The 16,299-nt window shown below is 59.1% G+C and overlaps 1 protein-coding gene across 1 annotated transcript; it reads right to left on the minus strand.

The window, feature by feature from the left end:
- Positions 1–35: 35 nt before the first annotated feature.
- On the minus strand, positions 36–15,814 carry PDK2 (pyruvate dehydrogenase kinase 2). Its single transcript, XM_043585595.1, has 11 exons — positions 15,540–15,814; positions 13,511–13,652; positions 6,824–6,895; positions 6,246–6,430; positions 5,641–5,730; positions 5,348–5,425; positions 2,896–2,972; positions 2,705–2,803; positions 2,432–2,539; positions 1,703–1,816; positions 36–1,124 (listed from the first exon to the last, which is right to left on the minus strand). Exons 1-11 carry the CDS (start codon positions 15,655–15,657, stop codon positions 984–986), a joined length of 1,224 nt encoding a protein of 407 aa, XP_043441530.1. The 5' UTR covers positions 15,658–15,814; the 3' UTR covers positions 36–983.
- Between the last annotated feature and the right edge of the window lie 485 nt (positions 15,815–16,299).

The raw sequence follows: 16,299 nt of genomic DNA on the forward strand, positions 1-16,299 counted from the left end.
CCCGCCCCGCCCAGGAAAGCAGCCAGGACACGGTCTCATTCAATCTCCTCTTTACTGTGGATGTCACGGTCATCATCACAGCCACTAGGAGGAACACACAACTTTAACCCCCTGTGTGCTAAGGGGAAGGGTGGGGGCTTTCAGGACTATAAAACTAGCTATGCACATAGAGCATTCTAGGGAGAAAGCCACCCCAAGCACCTGCGTGTCCAGGCACAGTGGGAGGTGGGGTCTGGAGCTCAGCTGGAACCGTGTGGCTGTGGGGCCGGCAGGTGGGTGTGTGCATGTGAGGACATGCCAGGGGAGGGCTTGGGAGGTGCCTGAGGGGCTCTGAGAAGCTTGGCTGAGGGCAGCTGATCTCTGGGGCCTCCCAGGGTCTCCCACTTTAAGGGTGAGCCCTGGGTGAGAACTCCCACCTCCTAACCTTGACCTTCAAAGCTCCGGGTGGAGGGAGGCGCTGTCGGACCAGGTCCCCAGCCAGGGGCCCAAGGGTGCAACCCCCTTTCTCCACCCGGGGACGCCCGGCTCCTTCCTAATGCTGACACTGGACGAGGGCCAGGGTGCCTGCACGGGCTGGGGGAGGAGGAGAAGGCAAGCAGGGTGTCCACTTGGAAGGTCAGGGCCGTGGAGGGCAGTGAGGGGGACCCAGGACCCCTGGCAGCAAAGTGGCAGCCCTGGTCTCAGAAGGAGGACGGCCATGGAAACAGCTCTGGGACACCCCATCAGGATGGAGACGGTCCCCCGTCCTCAGGCATCGCCCACCGAGCCTGAACACCAGGGAGACTACTTAGGGGTCTCCGTGGAGACAGAGATTGGCACTTAGGGGCCCCCCACGGACTGGTCGCCATGATTTCCACAGAGACAGAAGCTGGTCATCAGGGGGAGCCTCCCCCCCACCTGGGGGGAGCTGGGGAGGGTCACCGTGGTGGCCAGTCCCAGAGACAGCAGTCCATCCTCTCAGGTGCAGGGGAGCGAGGCGGCCCCTAGCTGACACGGTAGGTGGACGTGTTCTTGGGCTCCGTGCTGGGCACACACCAGTCGCCCGCCTCCTGGATGGTCTGGTAGTGACGCCAGGCTGACTTGTTGTAGACGGGCAGGCGTTCCACGGAGTCCGTGGACAGGGCCTGGAGAGCACTAGGGTCAGCTCGTCCCGCTCCCAGCGCCTCACCCACTCCTCAGGAGATCGCCCTTTCCCCCCGGGTGGGTTGTGGTGGCCTCTGAACGTGACCATGTCTGAGTCAGCCCAGCCAGGTGCCAGGCACTGGCTGAGACAACTGACCCTGGCCCACGAAGACCCACGAAAGGACCTGTCCCTTCTGTGCCTTGCTCCTGCCCATTCAGGGAGGCTGCTCACTGAAAGGGTCAGGGAGGCAGAGGGAGGGTAGGCTGTGACCGTGAACAGGGTCACGGACGCTGGGCCTCAGTCTCTTCCTGAGCTGAATGACAAGTTCTCTATGGTACGCCCCTTCCTCCTGGGTATAAGAAGTCAAAGGCCCCCAGAACAGGGGTCTTGGTCATACACCGTGGACTTCCTTAAATTGCCTGCTGGGTTGGGAATGCCTGGGGGTTGGGGAACTATAGCTTTGCTCTGATTCTCGGTCTGGAATGGGGAGAGGACTGGGGGGGATGGAGAAGAAACCCAACAGCAGGCCGACACGCCAGGAAACCCCACAAGCCGGGCCCTGCGGTCTAGGAGCCTCACCTTGAGGTAGATGACAGCATCGGTCCCAAAGCCCTCCATGGAGAAGAGCTGCAGGTCTCCCTGGAAGTACTTGGCATAGAGGCGGGAAATGGGGAGCCCGTACCCGAAGCCAGCCTACAAGGGGGCAGCAAGGGAGCGTGATGCGGAGGCTGGTGCTGGGCCTCCTGGAGCTGCAGGGACCCATGTGCCGAGTTGGGGTTAGGGCCAGGGGATTCCCAGGATCCCCCGGGGGTGAGGGAAATGGGTCCGGTGGAGCCAGAAAGGCTGAGCCGTCTCAGCAGGGGTTGGTAGGAAGCAGGGGAGGCAGAGGAGCTCGGCCCTGGGAGCCAGTGGGTCTGGACAGGTCCAGGGGCTCCCGTTCCCACACCTCCTGCTCTGCTGGGAAGGCAGGGAGGTGCTGGAGAGTGAACAAAGCAGAGAGAGAGGCAGTAACTTCGTGGGGCCCTAGTGTGAGAGGGAGAGTTGAGGAAAGGTGACAGACAGATACCTGCAGGTCAGGTCAGAAGGCAGCCACAGGCTGGGGGGTGGGGGGAGTGGGAGAGGTGCCCTCCCCCGCCCCCCAACCCCCCAGACTGGGAAAGGTGACTGACACCACACACAGCCATACAAGAACAAAGACCACGGGAATCGAGGAGGCAAGTGATGGGGACAGTGACTGTTTGGTGAGGTGAAAAGACAGGCCTCCTTTAGGAGGCGGGGGCGGGGGGGACTGGAGAGAAGCCGTCTCACCAGCGGGGTCCCTCCAGTGCCTGGCTGGGGGGTGGGGGCTGTGGAGTACATGTAGCTGAAGAGTCGCTCGATCTTCCTCAGGGGGACTCCCCCACCCCGGTCACTCATCTGGGGGAGACGGATATGTCGTCAGTGCTCACGCCGCCCCACACCCTGACACCCCTGCCCCTCTCTTGGTCGTCCCCATCCCCAGGGTCTTCTCCGAGCCCATCTCATGGTGGGAGGGAAGTTCCCACCCCGCTGTCCTCCGGCCCCAAACCAAGAGCCACATACTTTGATGGACAGATCTTCCTCACCCAAGGCCACCATGACCTTGATAGGTGGGAGGACAAGGCTGGACTCGTGGCTCTCCACAGTTGCGCGCATGGCATTCTGTGAAGGGAAAGGGGGAAGTGATGAGTGGGAGCGGCCTGGCCCAACCACCCCCAACCCCACAGAGGGAGGGCCATCCCCCGCCCCCTTACCTTGAAGAGCTCAAAAAGCATGTGGTAGAGGTGGGAAGGGACATAGACCATGTGAATTGGCTGTTTGGAGTTGGAGGCTGCGGGGAAAGTCAAGACCAAGGATCAGAAAACTGTCGAGAGGTCACCATTCTGCATTCATTCACTCAGCACCTAGGACCCAGCACTCAACCACCCATCTATCGTCCAACCATCTGCTGGGCCACCCATCCGGCAATTGTTCCTCCAGCTGTCCATTCGTTCGGCGTCCGTTCAACCATCTATCTATTCATACGGTATCCATCCATTATAAAATGTCCGTCCATCCATCTGTTCATGCATCCATCCAACCACTGATGTTTAATGGTCAACATTTATGAATTCGTCCAACTCCATTCAACCATCCAACTGTCCCTCAACTATGCATCTATTCAAACATCTATCCTTCTGAGTTATCCATGCATTCAGAGGGTACAGATCCATCCTGCCCTTGATCCACTGTTTATCGAGCCACCCATCCACTCAAGAAGTATCTATCCATCCCATATCCAGCCTCCTAGCATTCACCTAGCATTCTTTTTTTTTTTTTTTTTGAACGTTTATTTATTTTTGAGAGAGAGACAGAGCACAAGTGGGGGAGGGGCAGAGAGAGAGGGAGACACAGAATCCGAGGCAGGCTCCAGGCTCCGAGCTGTCAGCACAGAGCCCGACGCGGGGCTCGAACCCACAAACCACGAGATCATGACCTGGGCCGAAGTTGGGTGCTTAACTGACTAAGCCACCCAGCGGTGCCCCCTGGGGAGATTTTTAATCCAGTGGGGGGAGGGGAGAGGTGCTGCACATGACTCTTAGAACAGCACTCTGCCCCTCAAGAATCGCTCTGACCTGGAGAGTTTCTTGGTGTCTTTTCCAGGTACCTGGCACAGAGCTTTGTAGCAGGAGCTCAATAAGTGTGCGGTGGATTAAGGAATGAGGGAATCCCAGGCCCTGCGCTGGGCAGTGGGGCATAAAGTTGAATAAAATTCAGCCCGACCATCTTGGAAATTCAAGTCTGGACAAACACACAACTGACTTTCACATTGGGTGTGGTACCCAGAGCTATGTGCCAGGCCCTGAACTTGACCCCAGGGATACTGAAGTAAAGTAGCCTATCTCTGCCTTTCTAGCTTTGTCCCCAAGGAATTCAAACAGAGGTAGGTGGGTGCCTAACTATGTTTTCTAGGAGGTGCAGGAAGGCTTTTCCGAGGACCTGAACTTGAACTGGGCCTTAAGGATGTGGGCAGCATGACTTCCAGGCATGAAATACCTACCTAGGTTTCTGGAACCCAGGTAGGGGGTGGCTAAGGAGCAGGTGGGGGAGGGGAAGGGTATAGAAACTTCCAGATCCCTGATGGCCCTTTCTCCTATGCCCCTGATTCATCAGCAGGTCCTGGCCTATTTCTTTTTATCAAATCTACCCTCTTTTTTTCGTCTCTGCTGCCTTGCCCTCCCATGGATTCCTGCAGTGACCTCCTAACCGGGCTTCCTGAGGTCTCACCCACCCTCTCCAACCTCTAAATATCTTCGCAACATAAGTCAGACCCTGGCATCACTGTGTTTCAAATCCTCCGATGGGCTTCCCGCTGCACACGAAATCCCAGCTCCTGTCTGTGGCCATGGGCCCTGCGTGCCCTGGCCTCTGTCTCCAACCCCTTCCCGCCCATCTCCCAGCCCACTCACTGGTCCTGCTGGTCCCTGACCACCCCATCCAAAGTAGGACCCTTGCAGCCACCTTCTTGTATCCCCTCTTGCCTTCCTCTTTTGGTAATAGACACCCCCTCCCCCAAAGTTTTAACGGGCACGTGGCTGCCCAGCTAGACTGAATTCCCAGGCTCCCTGGCAGCCGGGCATGGCCAGGTGACTTAGGGGAGGGACTGTCCACCCCCTGAGCCCTGCCTTCTACATCTTCTTTCCCTTCTCCAGCTGGAACTGAGACCTCAGGGTGGGTGGCCAGCTCTGACTGCTCTGCCCCAGGGGCTGGAGAGGGGGACGCCTCTCTTGTAATTAAGCCACTGTTGTCTGGATTCTGGAAGGGCAGCCAAATTGATACCCTATTAAATACACCGCTCCTCGCCATCGCTGTCGTGTGACCTCATCTTGCTTCCTCCCCATCACTTGTCACCATCTGAAATTAGCTTGTTTATTATTTGTTCACTGGCTAACACCCAGCACCAAGAACGTAGCCTCCACGAGAACAGAGTGCCTCGCCTGGCGTGTTTACTGCCTAATAAATGCTTAATATAAATTAGTAATGATACTGCTAATAATAAGTCAATACTAGCTCTGCTTCTGCCCCATCCAGTGCTTTTCCTCCCCCCCCCCCCCCCCAGGTCTTTTCCTGACTCTCCCATATCACCTTCTACTCCGGAGCCCTTAGACAAACACACACACACACACACACACACACACACACACACACACGGCCTTGTTCACTCACTATTGATCTCTTGGATCTCCAAGTCAGGGGAGGCCATGTAGTACTTGTCACACAGGAGCTTGGCCATATCATAGGCATCTGAGAGAAGAGAGGGGCCATTTAGGGAATGGGGCGGTCCCGGCAGGCAGCCGACCCTCTTGGCACTGGCTTGGGCGGGGGGGGGGCATCGCTAACATTACACCCAAGGGGACGAGGCCCCCACCCGCCAGGGAATGGCTCAGCCTCGGGCCAGGTGTCCTGAAAGGGGTCTCTGGGGCTCCTCCGTGTGGGTCAGCACGGCAGGCACGGCTTACCCTTCACCACCTCGGAGACGTTGCAGTTGGGGTCGATGCTGCCAATGTGTTTGGGGTGGGCCGGGTTGGTGCTGCCGTCAAAAATCAGGGCTGTAGGCAGGAAGGAAGGGTGCTGTCCGTGGGGCTCCCCTCCTGCCCCCAGGGCTCTCTGACTCCACCCCTACGCTTAACACCTTTCCCCCCCACCTCCTCCCCATCTGGACTGTTTGCGGACCTGAAGTCTGCTCAGAGAGCCTCCTCCCCCACACAGCCCACATTACATTTCTTCCTCCTTCTGCTAAACCACTTACAAAAATGATTTTCCCCGTCCCGCATCAGAAATGATCCGAGCATGAGGAACTCACTTGATTTTCAACTGGTTACGATCTCTCAACAATCACAGTGAATACTTTGGGACTGGGGGACTCGGAACAGCAAACTGTTGCCGAAAGTACTAGAGAGGGTTTTGACGAATACCACACGGGACAGTGTGTAGGGAGGGAACATGATTTTGCATCCTACAAACACGGAGAACAACACGCCTCATTGCTGCCGTGTTCCTTCTCCGCCGTGGAGCCAGAATCCCTCTTTCGGGTCCTGAGCCACCTCCCCCAGCCCCTACTCACTGTGCTGGTTGATGAGCATGCGGATGGAGATGCGGCTGAGGTAGAAGCGGTCCAGAAAGTACTGGATGTTCTGGTTGGAGACCGGGTCGTCGCCGTAGGTGTCCTTGTACTCCAGCACGCCCTGCGCCATGGTGGGCACCACGTCGTTGTGGCGGTTCCGGATGGTGATCAGGGCATCGGTGAACCTGCAGGGCACGGCGGCTGTCGGCCCCCCGCCCTGTCCCAACCCTGGGCCCCCTCGGGCTCCTCCCCACCTCTGACGTCCTCTTCCCGAGTCTTCATTCACTCGACCCTTCCCAACCTGATGGACACACGGTGCCTTCCCCACTGCTTCCCAAGCCTGCCCTGAATCTCCCACCGCCTGTCTGACAGCTGGGAACTCTTCACGGGCAGGGGCTCGGATCCCCCAACCAGACTCAGGGACACCGAGGCCAGGGGCCAACTCCCCCCTCAGACTGGATAGCCTTGAGGACAGAGGTCATTTCTTCCATCCTCCTGGCATTTCTGCATCTGGGCTGTGACCCCGAGCCCCCTCGCCTGCACCCGCCCTCCTGCACCCGGTGGAGGCCCTCACTCACTGGCTCAGGGTACGATGGTCCTCGGGGTCTTTGTCCAGGAACTCCATGATGTCCAGGAGACTTTGGACATACCTGTGTGCAGTGGGGGAGGGGGGACATGGCCTCAGCTCCAGGCCAGGCCCGGCCCCCCTTCCCACCTGACAGCTGGCCCCATGCCTGCCCCGCCCCTACGGTGGGCGGCACCCAGACGGCACTGGTCGACGGGCCGCACCACACTTTTTCCCAATGCGTTTCATCTGTATGCGAATCTCCCTGACAACACAGTAAGTTATGCAAAAACATCTCTCATTTGCTGGTCCCCCATATAGCACCTTTGCTTTGGGATCTAAGAATGGCAGTCTCAGGAGGGCACTGGAGATCATCCCACGCCCGGGGCCTCATGGATTACAGACCAAGATTCTGCAGTGAGAGGAGGCTGGAGCAAGTCACTTAACCTCCCTGAGCGCCCTTCACGGAAACCGACTGTAACATCTGACCTGTCGGGTTGCTGTTTCATCCCACGGGGCATGGCTGGCCAGCCCGGGGCATGTCGGAGCCCAGGCTCAGTGAGGATTATAGCCTAATCCTAACACTCTGGGCTGGGCACAGGAGCCGTGCAGTCTGCCCAGGGGAGTGGATTTTGAAGGGCAGGTGGGAAGGACACAGGAGTGGGGCAGGCAGGCCCGGCCCTGGCCATGGGTGGGGCTGGAGCCCCCAGCGAGCCAGGAAAGCTCACTCCACTCCAAAGGCCCGACAGGGGTACGTGGCCGCCTGCTGCTCCCATCCGCAGGCCTCGTTGGGAGGCCAATTTCCTCAGGATCTACAAAAGAGCTAGGTAACCGGGGGAGTGCTAGGAAGTCCTGAACTCGGGGCAGCAGGGGACCGGCCGGTAAAAGGGAGTCAGGCCCACCCGTGGCAGCAGAGGGTATCAACCCAGAGCCTGCGTCAACCTAGAGCCCCTGTGAGCCGGGACCCCCGCTGTGGCCCGGCTGACATGCCCAGTCCACAGGCTGTTCTCCTGGGGAAGGCCACCAAGCGGAGCCTCTCTCCGGGAGAAACACTTCTAGCCAGCAGGAAGGGGCTGCCTGGGGCAGAGGGCTGTGGGGCCCAACAGTCTCTAGGAGAGGCCCCTCCGCAGCAGGAGCATTCCTTTGTACACAGTGCTTTGACCTTGACAGGTATGACGAGCAGGAATTAGCCCCGTTTCACAGGTTCCTCAACTGAGGCCTGAAGCAGCCGTCCAGCTGGGAGGTGGTATAAGAGAAGACTCAAGCCTCCGGCACTCTGGCCACCCCGTAGTGCCGTCTGCTCAAAATGCTCACCTCCGAGTCCCCGCGGGTCCCTCTGTGCAGAATACCCTTCCCCCTTCACCTACCAACCGGTCTTCCCTCTCTTGCTTCAGACAGCGGAAGAGAGAGTGGGAAAGCTGGCTTGGGGGCTGGCTCTACTGAGTCGCTGTCTCGGCTTTCCCACTTCATGGCTGTGTTGCCTGTGTAAGTCGTGCAGCCTCTCCGGGCCCGAGTTTCCGCCTCGGGAAAACAGAGGGTCTTGTACCTACTGCCATCGCTACCTTTCAGTGAGGCTCGAACGTGACCATTGGCACAGTGCCTAGCACACAGTGAGCACTCTCTAGATGTGCGTCCTTGTCACGAGTGGAGGTTTAAATGTCGCGCTGGGCTTCAAATCCACGTCTGTCTGACTCCAAGTCCACACCGTGTGGCCAGCTGCCCGCCACCTACACTGGTCCTCATAGTGCTGGGGCCAATGTGATGGCGGCCGGCATTTCCAGGGGGCCAGGCTCGGACAGGGCTCGGCCCTGTGCTTGCCTGCTCCCCTACGTTAGCCTCCGCGTTAACCAGGGAGCTAGGTGCTCCTGCTGCACCCATTCCACAGATGAGGGGGCTACCATGCAGAGCAGGGCCTCTCTCTCTCTCTCTCTCGCAGGCTGTGTGCCGCCAGATCCCTGTTCCGCCCCCTCACCGCCATGCCCAGGATAAGCTTCACGCTCAGGATTCTGGGAGGGCGAGGGGATCTGGGGAGAACACCTGCAAGGGTACAAGGCTGGGGTAGGTAGAAGAGAGGAGGGGGAGGAAACCAGCTGGGGAGTGGAGCCCAGAACCCCTGGGTTAGAACCCCTGCCGGCCTGCCTCGCAGGGCCTTTCCTTCCGGGGAGTAGTCCTCCCAGGTGGACTCTCGGGAGGGGAGAGGAGAGGATGGGAAGGATTTTCCCAGAGGACCCCGGCCCCCGCCTGAAGCCTTGCAAGGTCTGCTGCACCGGATGTCACGATCGGGTCCTAAAGGGAGAGGCACCGGGGAAGGAGTGAGGCTCGCTGGCTCCCGCGCTGCCCCCCACTCCGAGGGCCAGCGAAAGAACTGGGCTCGGACCCGGGAGGCCGGAAAGCGGTGGTGCAATGACAGGCACTCCACTTCACTTCTAAGTTTATCCGCCCCCCAAACCCATGGCCGGACAGAGCAGGCCCAGCCGGCAGCGGGGGCCTGACACAGCTGCCCTAGGGAAGGCCTGGGCCTGCCGACCTCAGCAAATCAGGCCCCGGGGCGCCTGCCTTCTGGGGCCTTCTAGCCTGCCCAGAGCCCTGGATTTGGGAGGCGGGGGAGGGGTGGGGGTGGCGGAACATGTGGCGAGGTGGAGGGGGCGAGCGCACACCGTGCAGTAACGTCCACAGCCGCTGGGAACAAGAAGTGTGAACGAGGCCGTGGCCATTTGAGGAGGGGGAGGTGACAGACCTGTCCTGCATCGTCCAGATGGAAGCTGCTCTGTGGAGGGGTGCTGGGTGCAGTCCCTGAGCCAGGCAGACTCGGGTCCTGGGGCTACAGAAGCCGCTGAGCCGCTCAGGTCCCTGGCTATAAAGTGGGGTTCACGGCAATAGCACTCTGAGGTTCTCAGTCTCAACTCTGATCCTGGAAGGAGCGGGTGAGGGGGTCGGTGACGATTTGGCCCCAGCCCCAGCCCCATGCCTGGGGTATGGCGGGCCCTGGGTTCTCAAGGGCCGTGGTTCCTGTAGGGTTGGGGTGCGGGGTCTAGACCTCACTGACGGGCAAGGGAGGTTCATGAGAAGGTGCTGGCCATACGGCCCCCGGCCCCTTTCCCTGCCACCCCTTGGTGGCAGGAGATTCTTAACCTCACTTAACCCCCTACCTTCTGGAAGCACACGCCTACCAGCGCCACGCCCTCCTCCTTGGGTTGGCTTTCTCTCCTGCTCCGTGCTCAGCATCCCTAGGCGGCACACGTTCCGATAAGGGGAGCCCTACTGTCTGCGGAGGACTCGCTTTGTGAGTGTGGAAACCTCTGATCCACGTTGCTGCCCACCCCCCCCCCCCCCCCCAAACACAACACTCTTCCCCTCCCCTTATGAACGCAGCCACCAGGTCACAAGGCCGCCGCTGGAGTCCCGGCTCTCTCACCAGCAGCCTGTGGTCACACCTGTGTCTTCACCTCTCTGAACCTCAGCCTGCTCATCTATGAAATGGGGATAAAAACAAGGCCTCCTTCCTCGGGCGGTCGGGAGCGCTAAGTGCGGGAATACACGGACATGCCTAGTTCCTGATGCACAGCAGGCCCTCCGGGTCTGTTTGCTTTGGTCATTGCCATCGCTATTATTGCCACATTGTCTAAGAGAACCTCGGCCACAGTCACAGATCTTTGGCCTGGAAGGGACTGCTGCCCCGGAGCTCAGGGCATCTAACGGTGGCAAGTGCCCTTAGAAACAGGATGGATCCCCGTTTTATGGGGGAGGAAGCCGAGGCTCAGGGAGGCCAGAGGCTTGCCAAGGATGAAGGGTCCAGCAAGCAGCAAAGCCAAGCCTCAAAGTCGAGTGTGCTGACACCGACACCAACGACCAGGGCTTTCTACTCTCTTCCAGTCGCTTCCAAAACAGGCGCCCTCTGCACCAGGTCTGTCTGGTTGAAACAATTTATCAGGTTTATTTAAAACCAGGAATGCTCAGCTTGTCCACACTGACCCTCCACCCTGGCCTAGACTCTCTCGGCAGCTGAGAAACTCGCTAGCTATCGCCACATCTTAGCACCACTGCCTCTGATCGCATTTGCACAGGCCTCTCCCATTTCCCAAGGGACGGCATTTCCTCCCTACCCATCAGACTCTGAGGACAGTGGCCCTCCTGCCAGGCTCCTTGGTATGTTGTCCCCCTGCTGTCGTGCGAACCCTGCCCACCTCCACCTCTGCGTCCAAGCTCCTGGAGGAGGTATGCACTCTCTCACAGGCAGCCACCTCGTCCCCATCGGAAAGTCCTTCCTCCCCTCACACTTCAGCTTCTCTTGCTGCGGCCCATGCCCGTTCTCTGGAAAAAAAACCTCAGCAGGCTTCTCTTCAGTGCACCAGGACACTCACTCTAGGAGTCCCGTCGCCTGCTCTCCTGTGAGTTAAATCATCCACCGGGAGGGGTTCTCTCTTGTCTAACTCCGCTCCCGCCTTCTGTTGCTGGACGCCACTTCCAAGCTTTCGGGGAAGAAAAGCCAGGCCAAGCCCGCCCATGTGCCATTCATTTTCAGGAATGGCCTGTGCAGGAGCCTGGGGGCGTCACGGGCAGTTCAGCAGCTCCCTGCTCCCCTACACCCTGACAGACATCCTCCGGCTCTCCTAGGAACACGGCGTCCCGGGAGGGGCCCGAGAGGGCCTGTCTTGGAGTCAGGGACCTGCTGGAGAGGCAGTCAGCCAGTCAGCCGGGCAGAGCCGGAGGAGGAGCGGGGGACCAGATGGCACCTTCTGTCTCCTCCCTGCGACTTCCACACGCCCCATGGTGGGAAATACCGGCTGGCTCAGATGTCCTGCACCTCAGAGGGACAGGGCCCAGCGAGGGGTGACCTGGTGGGGCTATAGGAAGACCAGTTTCCGCCCTCCCCCCCCCCACCCCCCTTCACAGCTTGTATCCAAAGCACTATAGGCACAGAGTGAGGTCTCAGAGGCCTGCCTCTACACCTTGGCACTGGCAGTTCCAAGGCCTGGAATGCCCTTCCCTTCCTTCTAGTTCTAGGCTCACGGAGGCACCCTATAAGGCCCAGGGATGTATTGCCTCCGCTAGGCGTCCATTTCAACTTCCCCACAACTTTCTGCTTCTTTTTCTAAACGCTTGTTAATTTTGAGAGAGAGAGAGAGAGAGAGCATGTGCATGCGAGGGAGAGGGGCAGAAAGAGAGAGGGAAAGCGAGAATCCCAAGTAGGCTCTGTGCCACCAGCGCAGAGGCATGTGCGGGGCCGAAACCCCTAAACCGAGATCATGGGTCGCCCAATACACTGAGCCACCCAGGCAGGTGCCCCTCCCCCACAACTTGCTGACTCAGTGTGCACCTTCTGTGTGCCTGGCCTTGTGCACAAAACGCTTTCCTTACTGTGTCTCAAGTTGGAGAAAGTCCTGCGTGTGCCTACCCACGCGTAGCAAAGATGCTGGAAAGGCCCCAGTAAAACCTTATGAAACGCTACCCGTGTTTGGTTACGGGGTGGAGGGTAGTGGCTGGCATTCTCTTCTAGCTGCTTTGCCGTGTTTTCCAAATGTCAAAGTGGGCATGTTATACAATGAGGAGAAAAACCTAACCGATGTCACTTTTGAATAATATTTTGGTTCTCGGGAGGGCACCTGGATGGCTCAGTCGGTTGAGCGTCCGACTTCGGCTCAGGTCATGATCTCACGGTGCGTGAGTTCGAGCCCCGCGTCGGGCTCCGTGCTGACAGCTCGGAGCCTGGAGCCTGCTCCGGATTCTGTGCCTCCCTCTCTCTGCCCCTTCTCTCTGTCTCTCCAAAATGAACCCACGTTAAAAAAATTTTTTTTAATATTTTGGTTCTTAAGTAAAAGCAACTCTTCTTCAGCAGCTCATTGCTCCCACCACCGCCTATGGAGCTCTTCACTGACCCACTCTGCTCCCTACCAGATCGCAGGCTCCCTGAGGGCAGTTGCTGCTGCTGTTTTCCCGTACCCAGCATGGCCCTGGGCTCACAGCAGGTGTGGACCCATCCAACAGGATTCCACAGCCACATCACGCCATTGCCAGAAGAGCCAGCAAAGGGCTTCTGCACAGGTACCACCAAAGACCAACAATGATTAGCCACTTTCGTGCCCCTTACAAACTCCTGTTTGTTCTTCACGTGACTGGCCATTGATTGATGCCATCCAGTTACTTAACCTGGGACAGAGTTCTAGAGTGACCTCTGCTGAGGATTTCCCTCTGCTACTGCTACGACTTTTGGGCCTTGCCCCTCCAAAGTTCTTGGGGGTAGGTACCAGGCCTGGGTCTGAGTGTTCCCCAACATCCAAAACAGTCTGACTTGTAGCTTGGATTACATAATTTGAAAATTCGTTTCTTTCTGTTTCCCTGGCCCTACTATGTTGCCCCAGATAAACGTTACCCGGTAGGTGCTGGCTTTTCAGAACCAGGGCCAGTGGCGAATGGCGACATGAGCTTGGTTTGAGTTTTGGCTGCGGAAAACGATTTCCCAGGGGGATCCTGGGTTTCCAGAGGAAGGAGAGGATGGCCCACAGGCATGGAGGCTAGGAGCTTTATCTTGGCCTCGCATTCCACTTGACCTTGGGCAACTCTCTAGCCTCTTGGAGCCTCTGTGCTTCCCCACTGTCCCCACCTCCCTCAAGGCTGCTGGAAGCACAAAGACTCCATCTCCGAGCCCAGGGGCATCTGGCAGCGGCATGGGCAGTGGAGTGGGAGTGGCCAGGGGTCTCACCAGCTCTGGACCAGCTGTACCGAGGGCGTGCTCAGCACCCGGTCGGGAAGCAGGTTAATCTCTTTCATGATGTTGGCCAGGCGCACGGGCAGCTCCTGCCGCAGGAAGGTGAATGACGTTTTCTCACAGGCATTGCTGGACCCTAGAGGGAGAGAGAGAGAGAGAGAGGGGAGCCCACCCAGCTGCAAACCACTGGAGCCACTGATCATCTCAGGGTCAGGTGGAAAAAAATCCTTCATTTCCTGAGAGTGCAGAGAAGCGACCAGGGGCACGAAGCAAAGCAGCTCTCCTAAGCCCCTGCACTGTTCTCACCTCCATACCACCCCTCCGAACCCTCTTCAAGCTTGCGTCCTCTCCCCAGCCCCCACTGACCCCTGCTTGCCTTCTACCACAGGGGACAGGGCCACTCCCAGGCACTCTTGGAGCCGCCTCTGGCCTAAGCGACCTCACTTTGTGTCTTTCTGTCTCTCTTAGCAGAAGCTCCAACTGCAGAGTAGAGGGGGTGGAGTGGGGCTGATCCAGGTGGGCAGAGAAGCCCGGGAAAACCACCCCTTCCCGGGGCTGGAAATGGCCGAGGTGAGCTAAGCCTGATCCATCACAGCTGCAGGGGCCCAGCGTCATTGTGGGCCCAGTCCGTCCTCACCTAGGCTGGTCTTGATGACCACTGTAGAGTTGCTCCTGCATTAATGCCTGCCTGTGGGGCAAACAGGGCCCAGGCTTGGGAACCCAAATACCTTGATCCTTGGTCTGGCTTCAAGATGAAGACCAAGTGATAGACTAAGGCCATGGCCTAGGGTCAGAAGACCTAGATTCGAGTCTAAGTTCTGCTCCCAACTCTGCCACCAAGGGCATGTCACCGTCCTTCTGAAGATCTGTTTCCCCCACTGCACTACAAGTGGACCCAACCCTACTATGAGCCCCACCTAGCCCGTTTCTATAACTGGGGTCCAGTTTGGACCGGACAACTGCTGGTGGCTGGGAATGGGCCCAGGAGGCTTTCCTACACGGAGACAGCTCGAACAGGGCAGGGGGACAGGCAGACAAGTCCTGGGGAACAGGGGCCCTGTGTCCTGGCTGCCACCTCCCCACCCCCTCCCATCGGTGACGCAGCTGTAACTCGAGCCAGGCACTGTCTCTTCAACTCTTGAGAGACCTGGGCATCCCCTCCTAATCCCCAGCTGGCACCACGGAAATACATGTAGACAGACAGGGCCCACACAATGCCTGTTTCAGTCGCCACACTGGCACAGCTTTGCTTCTGCTCCAGAGGCACCCCCAGCGCGCTGCTGGTGGGTGATCCTGGCCCAGAAACCTAGGGACAGCCAAGGTTGCAAGCCTCCTGACTCCACCTCATGGTGCCCCAGGCCTTGGCCCGGTTGGGGACAGGGAGCCAGGCCCAAACAGATTTGCTCTTCAAGTGTCCTTGCCCACTGGGACAGCTGGGGGCCAGCTCCTTCAGCGGGTGGAGGCATAGGGACCAGCGACCTCCCTCCTGTTGACACTTTCTGAAAGAGCCTGGGCCCCACCTGACCCCAGGGTGCCCAGCCCAGGCCAGGTCTTCTTCCAGATGGTTGCACCTCCCAATCCTGCCTTGTTACTGCCACCAGCATCCCCGCCCTATTTCCTCTCCAACTCCTACCCTTTGAGCCACTAGGGCAACCACCGTTAACCCTTTCTGTCTGGATATATGCCACTCCCTTCCTGCCCTAACATCATCGCCTCATTGCCCCTTACTCCAAGACCTCTCGCAAAGCCCAGCAAGACACCTGGACCCCTCCTTGTCAGTGCTCCCACTTCCCATTAACGACCTAGTCCAGAGCTCTTCCCCAGGGCATCTTAACCCTTTCGGGGCCAGTCCCGGCCCCCTCCCTTTAACCCTTTCCTGCCGGGTACCCTTCCAAGCAACCCTTCGCTGTCACGCAGGGCCTTTCTTCTCCGCATTGATCCTTCATGACCAGGGCCTCTTCACTTACCGCCCCCCGGCGCCCCGCGGGCCCCCGCGGCCAGCCGCCCCCCGCGCACTCCGTACCGAAGTCCAGAAACTGCTTCATGGACAGCGGGGACGGGGAGAACTTGCTGAAGTGTTCGATGTACTTGGGCGCCCCTGCCAGGGACGCATTTTTCAGCAGCGCGCGGACCCAGCGCATGGCGGCGGCGGCGGCGGCGGCTGCGGCGGCAGCGGCCGCTGCTCGGGCTCGGGCTCCAGTCCCTCCGCGGGCAGCGCTGGCTCTAGCGGCGGCCCAGCCCGGCCCAGGGACTGGGGCCCGCGGTCTCCTCCCCGCCCCGGTCCCGGCAGTCCTCCAAGCCCCGGCCAATCGGCTCGTCGAGGTGCTCTGACGTCGCCAATGGCCGCTCACAAACAACCCCGGCAGAGCCAATCGCCTCTTGCCCCGGCACGTGGCTTCCCCTGGACCCGCCCCCTTAACCCGTCCATGCCCGGCGAGGCCCGTTGTTTTCTTGGGTAGCACCGAGGGCCCGCCCCCCGAGCGTTCGTTCCGCCCTTTCCTCCTCCGGGCCAAGCCCCGCTTAACCCCTGCCTCCCCAGAGGTCCGTTATTCCTCCTTTCCACTTCCTTTCCCGCGCTCTCCCCGAATCTCCTTCGCTCGCCTCCCCTGAAATTATCCGGATAGTTTTCAACGAATCCCTTTCCTCCCAAAGGGACCTGTTTCACCCGCCCGGATCCGCATTTGCGCTCCCCGAGGGGGACGGTCTGGTGGGTTCCCAGTCCGGATGACAGTGACTTAGACTGGAAATGTTTGCAAACTTCGGGATCAAGATGCAAGCCCATG

This window comes from Prionailurus bengalensis, chromosome E1 (genome assembly GCF_016509475.1).
Source record: "Prionailurus bengalensis isolate Pbe53 chromosome E1, Fcat_Pben_1.1_paternal_pri, whole genome shotgun sequence".
NCBI classification, from domain to species: Eukaryota; Metazoa; Chordata; class Mammalia; order Carnivora; family Felidae; genus Prionailurus; species Prionailurus bengalensis.

Coding starts and splice junctions, on each gene's coding strand:
- PDK2 (XM_043585595.1), bottom strand. CDS start 15,657: ATGCGCTGGGTCCGCGCGCTGCTGAAAAATGCGTCCCTGGCAGGGGCG. Junction 2,540..2,704: donor AGGAAGATCTGTCCATCAAA/GTATGTGGCTCT, acceptor CGTCTCCCCCAG/ATGAGTGACCGGGGTGGGGG. Junction 1,125..1,702: donor ATGCTGTCATCTACCTCAAG/GTGAGGCTCCTA, acceptor AGTGCTCTCCAG/GCCCTGTCCACGGACTCCGT.